Source organism: Chlamydotis macqueenii, chromosome 6, assembly GCF_036417535.1.
Source record: "Chlamydotis macqueenii isolate bChlMac1 chromosome 6, bChlMac1.mat, whole genome shotgun sequence".
NCBI lineage: Eukaryota > Metazoa > Chordata > Aves > Otidiformes > Otididae > Chlamydotis > Chlamydotis macqueenii.
In genome coordinates, this window is record NC_141561.1 from 12580369 (window position 1) to 12597378 (window position 17010).

The 17010-nt window shown below is 42.5% G+C and overlaps 2 protein-coding genes across 2 annotated transcripts in view; one reads left to right on the forward strand and one right to left on the reverse strand.

Moving 5' to 3' along the window:
* SLC49A4 (solute carrier family 49 member 4) overlaps nt 1-6538 on the reverse strand; it is a 66002-nt gene extending 59464 nt beyond the window's left edge. The window contains exon 1 of the mRNA XM_086750724.1: nt 6115-6538. Within this exon, the coding sequence (XP_086606850.1) occupies nt 6115-6466 (352 nt within the window). The 5' untranslated portion in view covers nt 6467-6538. The remainder of the gene's footprint in view (nt 1-6114) is intronic.
* Nucleotides 6539-6883: 345 nt separating this feature from the next.
* Nucleotides 6884-17010, forward strand: part of HSPBAP1 (HSPB1 associated protein 1) — a 35096-nt gene continuing 24969 nt past the window's right edge. Inside the window, exon 1 of the mRNA XM_086750723.1 lies at nt 6884-7031. Within this exon, the coding sequence (XP_086606849.1) occupies nt 6995-7031 (37 nt within the window). The 5' untranslated portion in view covers nt 6884-6994. The remainder of the gene's footprint in view (nt 7032-17010) is intronic.

Below are 17010 nucleotides of genomic sequence, written 5' to 3' on the forward strand. Positions count from 1 at the left end.
TCATCTTTCCACATGAAAAACAACACTTCATCTCATCTCTTCCAAGATTGATTAGCTTAGGAAAATTAATCCCTTTCACAGAATTTGATAGGTGTGGATCAGTATCACTTATAAGACAATGAAATATGCATTGTTCATAGCATGAAACAGAGTATGTCCACAGGCTGAGAGAGAACAGACTGGGGTAAAACAGATATTTTTCCTTCCAAGTTCTTCTGCACTTAGTTGAAGTGCATTAATCATTTGCCTTTTCACTGAATACATACAGCTGTCACTTCGAATGAGTCAAGACATTTTCTTACCCCCTCTTTTTAAAAAACTAAAGCACTAAGTTCACATTTAGCCATCATTAAATCCAAGAGAGCCTTCTGCTGCTCTTGTTGGAGTTAACAAGACCTTTGCCATAAACATAAATACTGCTGAGTAGCATCAGTTGTTCATGATGGGACTACTCTCTGTAATCCCAGTATATTTCACTCAAGCACCAGAAACACTACATTTTCCTTTCTCAGTGGCTCCTTGCCATTCTACTCACATTTTCATACCTGTAAGTATTCCCATCAGTATTTCTTTCCTGTAGGCTGTACTAACCCACCAAAACCTGTCTATATAAACCTTTTCTGTTGTTGAAGTCTGTAAATCCTTTCAGCTTGATCTCACCAAATTATATTAAAGTCTTACAGCCTTACGCTGAGGCTTATCCTGGGCATCTTTAGCTGAGGCTCATGCTTGAACTTGAACCGTGAATTATTAAATTGGTCATTTTGAAATACTGGCCACACATCTTGCAGTCATGCATCTGAGATAAGAAAAGTCTGTTTCTGAGATCAAGACAAAAAGGAGCTGAAAATGTGATTCTTTGCAACAAGGTGAAAACTCTGACTTTTCTGAGAGTGAAATCAATTATTCACTCATGATTCACTTATTTTTGTCCTCCTCCTGTTAATCAAAACCCCACATGTTTATGATCACTCAGGATGTGACAAAACTATGAATACTTTCATTAAAACCTCCGCATGTTCTTGTAAGGGCCACCATGAAAAGTACTCCACATTGTCCATCTATACCATCAGCGATACCTATCAGCAACTAGACCTGCTGCAATTTTTGTAAGTTATTAGTAACATGCTTCAATTTTTATTTACTACCACATTGTCTGAGAACTTGAATGACAAACAAGGACTCTGAGACAGCAGATACAATGGAAACACTTGAGAAATACAGTCTTCCCCATCTGTTAGCTTCACTGGACCATTCATGTTTCCACCGACTTCTGGAACAACAATCTGCTTCCTTTTTGCTCTCTGTACCCACCTTCACATCCCTCAAAATAAAACTAAAGCCATTTCACAAACACTTCCTAGAGGAAAATCCAGGGGGAGAACAAGTTCACTTTAAGTCTTCTCCCTTCTGTCCCGGTGACCATAGATGTGAGTTAGAGGAGTCCAAAGGTCCCCTGACAGTAAAAATCAGTGTTTCCATGCACGCAGCACAAAGTGACAAGCTGGGAACTTCAAACATGAAAGCTGCTATGTAGAATTCTCTATCCATCACATGTAGTTTATTTTGTACAGAGAATAGTTACGACATTCTTGTATTAGTAAGGCCCGATATAGTAATCATACTCAATATTCATGACTATTTTGTATATTAAAGGATTTAACCTCAAAATTCCCAGGTGGAGGAGATAAGAACTATCAAATGTCTCAGAAGAAAACTGAGAAGCATGATTTAGAAGACAGCAATGGAATAAAGAGTTTGGTATTCAGGAAAGGAATAACGATTCATATGAGTAAAAACATTACTGGTTTCAATAGACAAGCCAATCTCCATTAAAACCCAAAATCTCATTATTGAAGTTTTCTCTCTACTTCATCATTTGATCACTAGGATAACAATGCTATGTAAATTTAATTTCAGCAAAATAAAGTTAGTAAGAAAGCCTATGCAACCTATGTAACCATAAACCAAGAAATAGATTACATCTCACTCTCACAAGTAATATGTCACATTTCTTCAAACTCAATACAAAACTGTGCTCTGTATTCCAAAAACTAATGAAAAATATCAACATTCTATTAAATTCAATTTGTTTAATGTAGATTATCAGGAAGTATTTCATTGCTTCTCCTTGCTTATATGGGAACATAATGAAGACTGACATTATATATTGCTTCTAGGTCCCACCTTGTAACTATGAACTTAACTAATAAAAAAACCCAAAACCAGTGAACCAGCTCCACAGAAGTATGTGAGCTTTCAATTTCGAGTTAGATACATAAACATCCTAACAGATCTGTATGCTTATATTTACAGTTCCCAGGAAATGAAACACTGACGGCACAAAACATCCATAAACACTAACGCATCATGTGACAAACTGTAGCTAATTTTAATCAAGTAAACAACAAGGGTCCATCCAACAGCACACTGAAGTAATTTCCATTTAATTTCAGTCTCTTCGAATAACTAAAGGTAATTATCATTTAAACAAGGACTCTCTAATCCTATTGCTACAGAAAATGAACCAGATAAGACACATGTAGCTCCACAGCACACTCCATCTTTTGACCTTCTTCACCAAGAATCAACCAATCAAGACAACACCTGTAATTCTACTTAAGGAATAGGGTTTCAAAGCTCAAAAACGACACAAGCAAACATAATTCCCAAGTTTCAACATGCACCCATGCCAGAACAGGACTAGGAAGAGTTACGGATCCCATCACTGTTCCTATTACAGCACCCAGCCAAGAAGCATGGGAAGCTCCCCCAGGCTCCTGAGGAAAAGCATGCTGGCAGAAGTCTCCATTCAGCCAGAGGAGGCTGGGAGACAGGAACAGGGCTCACTTCTCAAAGAAGAATTTCCACCTGTGATGCATGAGCCTCACTAAGCATCTGAAAGTGAATGTATTTGAGAACAACAAGAGCTCAGCAAAAAATACAAACTAGCTTTCAATTTACACATCTTAAAGAAACACTGGTTAAATCCAGGCTTTCTCCAATGCCTCAAAGACTCTTTAAAATACAGTGCTAACACCCTTCAAAAAATTGCCTATTCCCACCAAGTCTGTTCAGCAAGAACTACGTTCAAGTAAGACTTTTTTGCAAATACAGCCTTGTGAAGACCATCACTACCCTCCTGATGAAAATTCACCCTCAATTTCATAAAAACAAGGAAATCCCTGTGGATGCCAGGGATGTGGGCTTAGTCAGCCAAGACTGTCACGCTGCTTCTGACACCAACACCCATTCTGGGTTACTGAAATCCTTGGGGAAGGCGTACAGTTGCCTCTGTAGTATCTCCCACAGAAATTCCCCAGTGACACAATCTACACACTTTTCCCAGCTCATGTATTCCCATCATTCTCCAACTGTGTCAACTGCAAACAGGCCTCCACAAAAAATCCAGGGGACACACTTTGCAGGCCAGGAGGTAAAAAGGTCACAAAGGCCAAGATACATGGTTTTTTTGTTCACTAACTTTGAAGGGTTATTTCTCTATCCTGGATCCGTCCTGTACAAAACTGAAGAACAGATAATTTGGAGCTTATTTAGCATATCTTAAAGTAAAAATAAACACTGCAATCCTCTCCTCTCAGAGGACTCCACGCTTCTCTGAGAAGCTGTGATGGGACTGAATCACACAGCCCAAGAAATCCCAAGTGGGACTATTTACATGCCTATGGCTTCATATTCAATCTTTCAACTTCTAATTAGTTAAAAGGTAAAAAGAAAAGTTACCAAATCCTTATAAGTGGTACTGAAATAAGAAACAGGCTCACAAGTAATACAACAGAAGTTTGGTACGGAAACAGATCTATGTTTCAAACTACATGCTACAATGAACAACTGAAAACCAAAAAGACAAATACTTTAGAACTTTGTGTGAAGCATCATAACACAAAATCAGGCTTAAGTGACAGCAGCCAGCTATACATCAATATCAGTTAGATATACCCCTGACTGTGAAATATAGGACTATAAAAGCAGAATCTCCTCTCAAATTCTGACATATATCATCCACAGTGTCATACTTCCGATACAAGCCAGGTTTTACATGTTGACACTTCACAAATACATTTTTTTTCCTGACAGTTCCTTTACTAGCTAACTCCAACAACAGATGATTGAAGCCAGGAGAGCAAATGGTGTCATTTCTCTGTAGTTTTAGTACAGCGAGTAAACTTGGTGTAACAACAAGCATTTGTACCCCTAAGCAAGTGAAATACTGCCCTTGCAAGATCACACCCAAGCAACTTTACAGCTTCAAAGCAGCAGAGTCACACTCCTCCCAGAACACGTGTACTCCGAAGAGCAGACACCTCCTCTGCAATGTGCCTCCAGCAGAAACACGCCCCACAGGAGAGCTGGGCAGCAGCAGCAATCCTCTTCGCTCCATGAGAAACCAAGTGGTAGGACTCCACCATCGCTTCCAAAGTGAACAGCACCACATTCTCTGTGGGAATCATCCAGACTCAGAAAATAGCATGAAACACAACAGGGCCCCCACAAAATCTGCTGCTGTCCAAAGCATGTGCTCCAAAGCCCTTATGTACTCCTTATGCATAAAGCCAATGAGTTGAGATGCTCTATTTAGGCTACCAATTGCAATTCTCTCAACAAGGAATGCAATAAAGCAAGAGCAAAGGGGTAGTTTGTATCAATATCTCCAATTAACATGGAAATAAAAAAAAACAAGAAATACAACAACTGCATTACTAATCACATTAAAGAAACAAAAAAAAAAACACTACTGTTTCTTCTCCCACCAGCTACTTTGAAATTTTTCTAGTATTTTTTTTGCATTGCTCAGAACCAACTTCGTAGAAAATGAAGAAATGAAAATACAGACTCAGTTCTACGAGGTTCAAGTTTAGCTTTATTTCCTTCATACCGTGAGTAGACTCATTGTCTCCACTGTACAAAACAAAATAACTTACTTCAAGATAATTAACACCACTACTATACAGCAGTCTAGACAGACATTGTCGACTTAAGTCTAAACTGCTTGAGGAGACTGGCTGTACAGCCACCATGGACTCATTTGGAGAGCGTACTTTCAGCCCAGTAGGTTTCATTCCCCCAACACCTCTTCAGTTTTAAGAAAAGCAATTCCAATTTTGGGATGCAAGCCTTCTCAGCTACAACTTCTCTCTGCCTGCCTTCACTTTCCCCCCTTCCCTCCCCACATACGAGCTATTAATTCCTAAACAAATGGAATAAGTACCACTTAACATCGGTAGCCACAAGCGTATGTACGCTCCTATCTCCTGTTTAGAGGTCTGTTTAAACAGGAATTAAAGGACTAAATACTTCTGTGGATTTAGGCCCAAAAGCTCAAATCCGCAAACAGAGGTACCTGACCTTGCCAGAGTGGTCCCCGGGGTGACCACAGACGAACTGCACAGGCCCTGGATAAGTTCTCCAGAGACAAAGGCCTTTTTCAGAAGTTTGCTACCGACACGGAACAGCCTGAATGCTGATTAGGAAATTGTCTTTTCTGCTCGTCCTCTGAAACCCTGAAGTGCAACTTCAGGTTTGCGTTGTCGTCTTGGCATCTCCCTAGCGCAACAAAAAGCAAACCACCGACTTTGCATCCAGTCTGCTTTTAAAAACGAAGTATTTGTTTGCAGATGGAGTGGTCACCCTGAGCACTGACATTACTCGATCCAAACATCAACACAGGTGTTTGTTTTACAGTTGATTACCAGAAAACATGACCATCTCCAGGTCAAGCACCCATATGGCAATGCCAGAAGGAAGAACATCTCCAGACCCACACCTCAGCTGCGAGGTACGATGCCATAACTCCTCTTCGCTTCAAGAACAGCTTAAGTACCTTCCTTGCGAATGGCCTTTGACGTGCCTTTGTTTGTGTACTGAAAATAGCACCCACGACGGGTTAGTCATCCTCTTTTAAGACCAAGGCCACCAGGCCCCAGCCCAACGGGCTGCCGGCGTCTCCTCCCTCGGCCTCACGACCACCTCGCCGCCCCTCACCGCCGTGTCGGCGGGACATGGCCACGGCGGCCCCGCCTGGCCTGGGGGAAGGCGCAGGAGCGGGGCGGGGAGTCCCGACCCGCCGGCCCCGCCGCCCCCGGCCCCGCTCACCCTTCTTGTCCATGAGCCACATGAAGAAGAAGCAGGGCGCGAAGCCGATGGGCCCCCAGAAGACGAGCAGGGCGATGTCCCAGCTGCTGAAGCCGAAGGCCAGGCGGGACGAGTTCTGGATGGGGCCCCAGGTGTTCCACACCAGGCCCTGCGCGAAGCCCAGCAGCGAGAAGAGCAGCAGCACCAGCCACCGCCGCCCGTAGACGCGGCCCGCCAACGGCGCCAGCCGCTGCACTGGCACCGCCACCGGCACCCCCGGGCCCCCCGCCAGCCCCCGCCGCTGCTGCTGCTGCTGTGGCGGCGGCGGCAGGAGGGGCTGCCGCTCCTCCGCACTGCTCCAGCCTAAGCCCATCTGCGGGGGCGCCGACGGGGCCCGGCCCGGGAGAGGGACGGGGGAGCACGGACACCCAGACCTCAAGCCCCGAGCGCGGCGGCGCTGCCCCGGCCCGGCACAGCCGCATGCGCGGTCGGGGAGGGCCGGCGGCCGCCTCCTTCCTCCGCCGGCGAGGGGAGGAGGGAAGCGGCGCTGGGGAGGAGAGCCGGGCCCGCGGCGAGGGAGCCGTGCCGGCGGGCAGCAGCGGCCTGCAGGGGCGAGGAAGCCCCCGGGCCGTCACCCCGCGGAGCGAGGGGACTCGGATCCCCGGGCGGCCGGCGGGAGCTGGGGGCGAGTGGCCGCTCAGGTGTCACCGGAGGACACGGGGGAAACCCCTGCCTCAGGGCCGCTGTCACCCTCGGCCGTCACGCCGCCGCTGCGGCTCCGCCCCGCGCAGCGGGGCGCGGCGGGCCGGGCGCGTTCCCGGGCCGGGCTCCCCCTTCCGTTAGCGAGGGCGGTGTCGAGGGGAGCCCGCCGGAGCCGCCCCGGAGGGAGAACCGCAGCAGCATGGCCGGGGCGGAGAGCCGCCGTCGTCCCGCGCCGGGTAGGTGCCCCTCGCCCCTCCGCGCCCGCCTGGCCGCGGAGGGCACCGCCCCACTCCGGGCCCGCCGCGCTGCGGCCTAGCGCGGCCCAGCAGTGGCGAGGCCCGCATCGGGCAGCGCCGCTTCTCTGCCCCGGGCGGGAACACGGGGGGCGTGAGCGGGGCTTCCGTGCTTCAGCTCCAGCTCCTCCTCCCGACTGTCCCTCTCGGGCCTGGGCCTGTTGCCGCCGCGGGCGCAAGGCAGAGAACCACGCTGGGCCTTCAGCAGTCTCATGCAAGGAAATGCTGTAGCTGAGCTGCTCCCTTTTAAAGGGTGAAGTAAATTTTTTCGTGATGAAGTGAATACAAACCAGCTGTGGTCCGGATTGAGGGGGAAAAAGAGTTACAGTTCAGTTACAGCCTGCACTGAAATCCATTTTAAAATCACTCGATGGATATACCATCATGTGGGCTACAGTGAGCTCATTACAAACTGTTATAATTTAAATAGATTGAAGTATATATTGGTTCCATTAGGTTGTGTGAGTATTTATCTGCATATCTACCATCTGCACTTGCCATAAAACTAATGGCTCGTGTGCTGCACAGTGCTCTGTCTTCCCTGAAAAAATCAGCTATTGCGGTTTGGCTTGCTGAGGCGTTCTGTCACAAAGTCTGAACACTGGCTTGATAAACGCCTGTGTGCTTAACTGGAGAGAGCTGGACAGCGGGATCCACACCAGCTGGTTTTGGACCTCGTGGCAGTGTCATAACTGTTGATGTGCTGGGCAGCATGCAACTGGATTTCACACGTGGTGCCTGTCCCATGGTTTTGCAGACAAAACCACACATGCCCATGAAATTCTTCCCACACCACACGGGCATTGTGTTTTCTTTAGCCCACACAGCTCTGTTTGCTAGACTGTCATTTGAATTAGAAGTTGCACTGAAGCTGCAAAGAGGAAGTTTATACCAGCTGAAATCAGCAGAACTAGGATCAAAAAGAAAATCAAACTGTCTAGAAAAGTTCAGGAAATTCCCCAGAAAAAAATAAAATTCATGCACAATTAAGTAATGGGGATGTACAGGTAGTAACGAACTAAAATTTGAGCTCGCTGCGTGTGCAACTGTAGTGACAAAAATAAAATACAGTAAAAATATTGAATGAGATTCAGATTTGATCGTGGCCAGTGCATGTTCCAGTAGTGCTTTGGGGCTCTAAGTAAGATTAATTTCCTTTTTCATATATTACCATCTCAGCCTGTGCCAAAATGTTCTCTCAATTTACAATGGCTGTATTACTACTATAATATAATTGATTTGGTGGCATTGTGCCAAAGACAAAGAGCTGTAATTTGCAGAAGTAAACAAAGTGAAAACGTATTTCTCTTTTTCAGCATTTTTCAATTAACTGTAGTAATTGTGGGAGTTTCTTGCTTGTTCTAGTAGCAGGGAACCCATCCGGAAATAAGGCAGGTGGGGCTTTGCGGTGTCCTTTAACAGCAAAGCTTGCCCCTTGCCACCTGCATAGTCGTATGAAAACTTGAATATAAGCAGGATGACTCTTTGATAACTTATCTAAGCCATCTCATCTTATGATGGGTTTAAAGATATTTTGACTCTTGCGTGGATCAGCAAGAATGAAAAATTTCTGAGAAACAGCAACAAAAGAAAGGAGCTGTCAACATAGGCTCTGAAAATCTAGGGTTATTTACTATTGACTGGATCATGATTTAAATAATTCATTTTCATTGCTTAATTTGAAATCACTCCATCTTTTCATAGCTTCACAACCCATATGTGCATCTTTTAGTCATGGCCTGACCTTTTCTATTCCAGCTATTTAATTAACACAGTGTAATATTCTGCGAGAATTATGCTTGTTTGCAGGATACGGCACCATTTAAATTTGTTAATGTAAAGGAGCAGTGCATTGTTGATAAACTGTTGGAAACCAAATTAGCTTTATCTTGCAGCTAGCTGATTGCATTATTTCACCCATGGGTATAATACTTCTCTAAATATGCTAATTTCACTCTTTTCTCTGTGTGGTGACATTTTTACTGTTCTCATTACTGACATTTGTAATATTTGGGGTGGTGAAATCTTTTCTTGCTTTAACCTCACTATAATGTAGCTAAAGAGATTTAAATATTATCAGATGAAACACACATATATTCAGGCAAGTGGAAGGGTTATTTTGTTTCCTGGCAAACCTTCCTGCATACAGCAGGACTTGCTTGGACTTAACGAGTGCCTAGATCCAAAACTATGATACAGAAGCCCATCCAGTTACTAATTGCTCAACCATGGTAGCATATCCTTGGGTAGGTGCCTCCATTTCAAAGCTAAAAGCTCTCAAGGTGGTTGTCTTTCTGTATGCATGCCTATCTGCCTGCATCTGGCCTAAAACCTCCTGGAATTCATCTCAGGAGGAGTTGGTGGCCTTCAGCGCTGATAGACTAGTGGTGATGGATAAAAATTATATGGCTGAAGCTGTTAGTTGCTGCCAAATGCTCATTCCATCCCTGAGGCAGGTCTTGCTGATCCATGTATGAGTTGGCACCTAGACTATGCTGATTTAAGCCTGGCTTATTAAGATAAACTGAAGACTTTGACAGGTTTGCTATAACCCTGAGGCATCTGGAGAGTCTAATTCAGCTGAAACACACCTATCATGTAATGGTTGAGCAGAGCAGTCCAGGAGAGTATCCCCCCATGGTGCAAACCCCAGTTCCTAGCACATTAGGAAGTACTATTTGCTCACTCCAGTCATCAGGTTTTTGACGGATTTTCTCTCCACGTGACTTTCTTCAGAGAGATGCAGTGAACTTCAGCGTCCCCTTGTTTCTTATGCCTCTCTCCCAGCAACTCCTAACATCACGTGTACAATCTTGTACTTCCTTGCGTCAACTCGTATCTTGCAATCTGACGCGTAGCAGTTGACTGCGTAGCCTACGAAGGCTAGAAGCATTTTGGCGCAAAGTGGGCAGGACCTAAAATTCATTCAGAGACTCAAAAGTGGCATTTTCCAGGGATTTCCCACAACTTCTAGACTTCAGCCGGAGTTGTGACAGTGTAATTTCAGAGCTGCCATGAACGGCACTAGTGTAGCAGGGAGCTGCAGTTGTTCTCTTCTTTACACTCCCTGTCTTGAACAACACGTGTGTTCACCAAATGAGTCTTCAGAAGACCTTGTCTGGGTAGGTGGTTGGGATCAGATCCGTTTGAAGACACAATGCTCACAAAATGTTGTTTGTCTGTTTGGAAACGTGACTCTGTCATGTAATTCTGTATAGAAAGAAGAGGCTTGGTTATTTCTGTGTCTGTGCTTTTCTGAACGGGGCCATTTATGATTTAAGATTAAATTGTTCTATGCTCTGGAGTCACAGGCACAATGAGATTCTTGGGTGTGGATGTGGTAGCAAGAGATTTTGATTCCTGTTATAGTATTTCAGCAGGAGCAATGGTAAGGCACTTTGGATGCCTTGGTATAAAAGTGCAAGTTTTATTGTTTTGCTAATGTTTATTGTTTTGCTAATGTAATCTTAAATTTCTAAATAGCACATGCTTTTGAAGACTGGATGTAGAAGACGTTCTTGCTTGTAATACTAATATTGAATTAGTCAGTGGTTGACATAGTGACATTAATTTTTAAAAGGAATCTGAAAATACTGAAACTGCTCTACTGAAAGGACTTTTCCAGATTTACTAATAGGCTGATAAATACTGAGTTTTGGTAAATTGTGCATATCGCAAGAAGCTTCCAAAATACAAAGCAGCAGTACTGTCGTGATTTCTTCTAAAATTAAAGGTCACCTTCGGTCTCCAGAAAAGCAGGTGCAGCTGATTAGAACAAGAGTTCACGCACATCTGAGTGGAGCTTTGGGCCTACAAAGTCCTTGATCTTTTCTGATATTTAGCTCTTGGTGTTTACAGATAAAGAAACTTTGCAGGCTGTTGTTATTTGAAAAAGAAGAGAGAAAGAAAATCTCTGGAGGGAAGATGGTAAAGATATGTTGACACCACTGCTGTAGCTTGTTGTACTATAAAGTTGTGAAAGATAAGCTTCTATGTAACAAGGCTGTGCTTTTTCAATAAAAACAGAGTTTCTTTTATGTTTAATATTTATATTAAAACACAGAACTAACATTAATGAAATGTTGAGGTTGAAAATTAAATTAGAAGGCTGTGGTAGTTCAGGTTTTGGTAAGCTGTATTAGGTCGAATGTACCCACAGCTCTACATTATGTCAAAGCAACATTTTACAGTCTTTGTATGAACCCCAAGATTCAAAACATACACTGGTAACAGTTTTTCACAGGCAAATTTCATGTTGCTGTATGAGAACCTTTACAAAGTAAAAGAGCAACTTCAAACAAAGGTTAAGCTTACTTTTGCTTGCTTTACCCATGCTGAAAGAATTGGAATAATGTAAACAGATGGAATAATAGCCATGCTTTTTGCTTAATATTCCTGTAATAGTGACAATCCCTTAATCTAATACCCTGATAGTGTTTGTTGGTTATTGTGCACTTCAGAAATTGTTCTCGAGGTTCACGTGATGGGTCTCTCTGGTTTCTTTCAATTCAATAATTTATGTAATTTAAAAATACTTCTTTTATTCTTTTAAAGTATAATTTCATTCTGACAATTATACCTTAAATTGACTGAGTCATTAACCATAATTTGTATCCTGTGTAGTGTAATAGTGAACAAAGTCATGTATCCTTCCATCATAACCCCTTTGCAGATCAAATCAAAAAGCTCAGTTGTATTATTGACTGTTTATTACAAGGGCTCATGGGAAAACCCCATACTTTTAGAATACTATTATTGACTGTTTACTACAATAGCTCATGGGAAAACAGTGTATTTTAGAAGATTTAGATTCTTTTGTTGCTGACATTTTGAAGTTCTTGTCAAGTTTGCAGGATAGAACAACAATAAAGTCGTAAATGGTTACAGTTTCTGACAGTGAATTTTATACAGTGCATTCATCAACGTAAGAGTAGTGCATTCATATTTACTACTAATAATGAATAGAAAAAGAAATAAACTTTACGTACAACATGAACAAATTATTTTTTTCTTAGAAATATAGATGTTAGTTCCCTGATGTGCCAGTTCCGTTGCTTTCAGTCGTACAGTTACATTTGTATTAAGTTTTGTGTTAAGTTTCCCATCTGTTAGGAATGTTGTGAGAAATGTGTATCGGTGCCAGTGGAGTATTGGGAAGGAATGGCTTTGCTACTAAATTTCCTCAGCAGCAAGAGGGTGTAAATTATACCCCAAACAGACAGAAAAGTGGAATTGTAGAAGCCTAGCTTAAGGAAGAACAGTCTCTCCTGGTGGATATCCTGGTGGAAGGTTTTTTGGTCAAAGACCATAGTCTTTTCCTTCAAAAGAAAATAAGATGCCATTTCTCTGACAAGTGCTGCAGTTTGATTTTGTGTTTCACTTTTCTTTCAGTAATCTTCAGCAATAAGTTTATCAAGTTAATTTAACATACATTTAGTATGACTTCTGTCAGTTGTACATAATCTAATTTTCCTGGGTTTGCGGCATGGGAGGGGAAAGGTGTATTTCAAATGGCAGAAGATGCAGGCAGGAGTTGTAAGGACAAGGAGGGAAAGGAAAGCATTTCTTCTACTAGAGGAGACCAGAGGAGCTGAGGTCATTGAACATTCAGTCGGTTAGCTGAAAACCTACACAACTGCTTTCTACAAGTGCACTATAGGATGGGAGGAGAGGAGACAACAGGCAGAAGCTGGCCAGGGGTTCAGGAAGAGCTTTCTAGGAAGAGCTCTAAGGGACTTAGGGAGGAATTTCGTAAACGTGTGCTTGAGATGATATGCTGTCATTTAGAGCAGGGGCTGGTCCCTCCCAGTGCTGTATTGTGGGCCTGGCCTCTTACTCCACCCCTAAGAAGTCTGGCAGCTATTTCCTTTTCCTTAGTGGAAGGACAGTTTGATGTTTGAGGGCATAACCCACCCTCTTATCTTACTTCATGTCTTGACTCACTCAGACTTACTGTAAGAAAAACTGGAAGATTCTGAGCCCTGCCGCAGCAGGACTGGACAGTGAGCGCAAATACAAATTCCTGGTTTGGCCTCCTTCTTTTCTTTTGTTCCTCTCCCTCCGCCGTAGCAAACACGGAGGGCAAGGAAGGGTGTGTTAACTTCAGGCTACCAGAGTAAGCTTCAGGTGCCAGTCTTAGCAGTGGAGAGATGCGTTTGACTGGTCTGACCTGAGAGGCTCCATGCAACTGCTGGCTGTCCTTCAGTAGCCAAAATATCTGTGCAAGTCGAGGTTAGATGCCCTCCAGCTATGCTGTATCTGCAGTATTGACATACCTGGAGTGAAAAATAATAGTGACAGCAATAACTGGTCAGGAAGTAACACCTACGTGTTCACGCGGTATGTCCTGAAAACTACTCGTGTACGTTTAGGGGCATTCTGTTTGCCCAGAGTGTGCTGATTACAGTGCATAACGTTGTAATCACATGCAGATTATTTAAAGTTGTTTTTTAATTTGCAGAGTTAATGTACTGTGAAATCATTAAGTCTGACCTCCAAACCAAGTCACTTCACTTTGGTTTGGGGAATTTCTCCATCCTCCTCCGCACCTTCTATTTTCCTGCTTCTAGTTGTTCGATAGTTAAGATTTTGGAGATTAGTTGATTTTTTGAGTGACCTGGCTGCTCTGTATGAATGTATTCAAAATGCAGGTTTTTTTCTTTTAACTTTTTATACAATTTTTAAAAGAAATAAGGATGATGAAGCATTACAGATTTGCCAGAAAAACAATTTGATGATGCTTATACCAAATATGTTGTCAGAATTTCCTTGTACTCACTCGTTTAGAAAATAATTTTAATACCTCTCAATTAAATCTCATATTTAAGCAGCAGGGTGTTTTGGCAGAAGCCAGCTACCACTCACTAATTAACTCTTCTTATTTGCTAAATTATTTTAAAGGAATGACAGTACATTTAGCTATTTAATGACAGTACATTTAACTTCTGAGCAACTCTGATCAAGTCTACTTTTCGTCAGACTGCCTGCTGTGCTAAACTCTTTATTCCCAAACCCCACTCAGTTATTCAGAAAAATTGTGATCAGAACCATTAAATTATTTTCTCTCTTAGAAGCACAAAGTCTACTGGAAGGTACTTAGCCAATTCTTCTCTTTTCTTTTACCTGCCCTCAGTGCTGAAGTCTGGGTAAGTATTCATATTTGACAACACTTCACGTAAAGACGACTGGAGAGCTTCGGTTTTTTAATTGGAAGATCTCTATTTTGCAATGTGTTACCTTTCTAAAGAACACCTACATTTTTCGCCAATTACATAAACTGTCAGAGTTACAAAACTTGAGCTAAAACTTGGTTTGATTTTCAGTTCCTGGTTGGATTCTATACACGCCTTGTGTAAAGTCAAAACATGAGACAAATTATTCCTGCTTCCTTTTGTACTGTGAAGCCACATCATTTGTTGAGCCTGACAGAAAGAACTAATTTAACAGTAATCCTTTTCTCTTTTGGATCAGAGTACAACGGAGAAAATGAAGACTCCAACAGAGCTTTTCTTTTCAAAGGGAATACGCATTTCTGTTCTCTCCTGCTACCTGATCTCCCCTAGGAATTTGATATCTAATGCCCAAGATGTGCCATGGACACACAGCACGTTTTATTTATACACCTTTTAATTATACACATCTGTGTTCAAACTGCATGCCTTTATGCATGCTATACAACTTCAGGTTTTGTCTAGGAATCAATTACCATCAGTTTCAGGTTAGGAAACACTGAGAAGCAAAAGCCCAGCTTATGAGATCTTTGTGAAGCTATGATAACAATAACTAAGGAAAATATTATTATTTTAAATTACATTTTTTTTCTGCTATCCTCTATCTTCACATATCTCTTTTAATTACATTTTACCACTCCTACAGTATATAGTTCCATCAGAAATCTCTGTTGGTCATGACCAGAGTTCTCCAAATTATCATAATATCTATTTGATGTAGCGTATGATATTTACCTGTTATCATGTGCCTTTTCTCTAACAGGCATTTAGATATGCATGACAAATATTATGGGGAAAGAATTATGTTTAGCTGACGGGGGTCAGCTGTCATATGTATTCCTTGCTGTTCTCACCAAGGAATACATAAAACTGAATAAAGACACTTAAAGATTCTTCACACAAAATCGGCAAAGATCCCCATTTGCTTTGCAAAAAAAAACCCTAATATTCACTTATCTAATGCTTTAAATTTTCTAAAACATTTCAAACTTCACTGCTGATTATATCATATGTATTGTATGTGATTATCTGTATCAGGAAAAGAGACATACTCATTTGACAATGATTTTAATACTGTTTGAAGATAGGAATGATTAGCTTCTTACTGAGACATAGTGTCCTCTATTTTTTTTCTGAATTTTATAGAGAAATATGTTTATAACTGAATAAAGTGTGGTGACATGACATAGACCTCCAGCTGACGTTCAGGAGAGGAGAGGCTGTTTATTCTCGTTATGGGTTTTTTTGTTTGGCATTGATACAAACTTTCCCAGTAGCTTGAGCTGCGGGCTTCCTACTGTATATTCACTGTGGTAAAAACCACACCTTTCAAAAGCACAATGTGTGTGTGGAAATGACATTAGAAAGCCACACAGAATCAACAGTTGGCTTCAGTAAGCCTTCCTGTCTCTCCTAGTACAAGTTCTGCTTTTGTAGCACATCCCAGCTGTTGACTTGAAGTTACAGGATAAACGTGAAGCTTTTGCAGTAAAACTCGGCTTTACAAAATCCTCCCAAAAAGTGCCACCAATTTCTTGCATTTCTTTGGATTTACGTTCTGTATATAAAATAATTAAATGTGCTGCCTTTAAAACAAAAACTATTTAGTAGTCAAAAAGACAGCCATGCCGTGATAAACTTAACGTAAGCAGGAATAATTTCATTTTTATGAGTTGGAAAATCTGAAAGGTGCATAAGGCCAGCCAGCTCCTTCCTCTGTACAATACTATAACTGCACTGGTTAAAGACAGAAGAAGTTTTATAAACTCCCTGGGAGTGTTCAGATCTGGACTGAGTCTTGCCTTTGTCTTTGAACAGCGTCACTGCGAAAAAACATGCTGAGCTTTAACCTCTTACCATGCCTACAGCCAGCTCCCAGTACCCGCACCAGCACGTGCCCTTGTGTCTGCAGATGGTCTTTCGGCCTTCTCTGGACTTGCTCTCTCTAGATGTACTAACCCGTTGCTCAGAAACCCCCAGAGCCTCCTTCCGGGGGTAGGGAGCACCATATGGGAAGACATACGGTCCCCGTGAGGCCTCCTTATGTCCTGGTTGCGCAAGTTGCCGGAGCGCGAGACTGAAGGCCAAGTGTCGTAGACATCTCTGTGTCACAGCAACACCACGCTGTCAAGCGTTGCTCTGCATATGAGAGGAAACGTGGAAAAGAAACCAAGCCCCAAACTCCCTCCTGTCATCTGCCTTAAAATAAAGGGAAGCCATTTAAAAATGTTATGTTCTGTGAAGATAAAATATCAGAGGTCTTTAGTTTTAAAGCTTCAGGATGGAGCTTTCATGAGTGAAAGGAGAGAGGGATTCTGTTTCCCTGGAAATCTGTGGGAGAAGGGACCCCGCGACTGTAGGAAACCCCAGCCCTGATACCTCCCACTGAATCTGTGTGAAGAAAGCAGATTAATTTAGAAAACAAAAAAGTACAGCGAGAGGCAAATTTAGCACCCAGCAGTAAAAGGAATTTTCTTGTCCTGTATTTATTTAACCCATCGTGCATAGACCATAGTTTGACCCCTAGAGTGACTGAATTGGTTTGTTTGTTTTAAATGAGCTGCTAGGAGTCATGGGGAACCATACGTATCAATTCAGTATGTTAAATCGTAGGCATCATACGGACACAAATTCTGGATGAGTTAACATCAACAGAGGTTAAAATAATGAATAGATTTTTTTATGATCTGGAG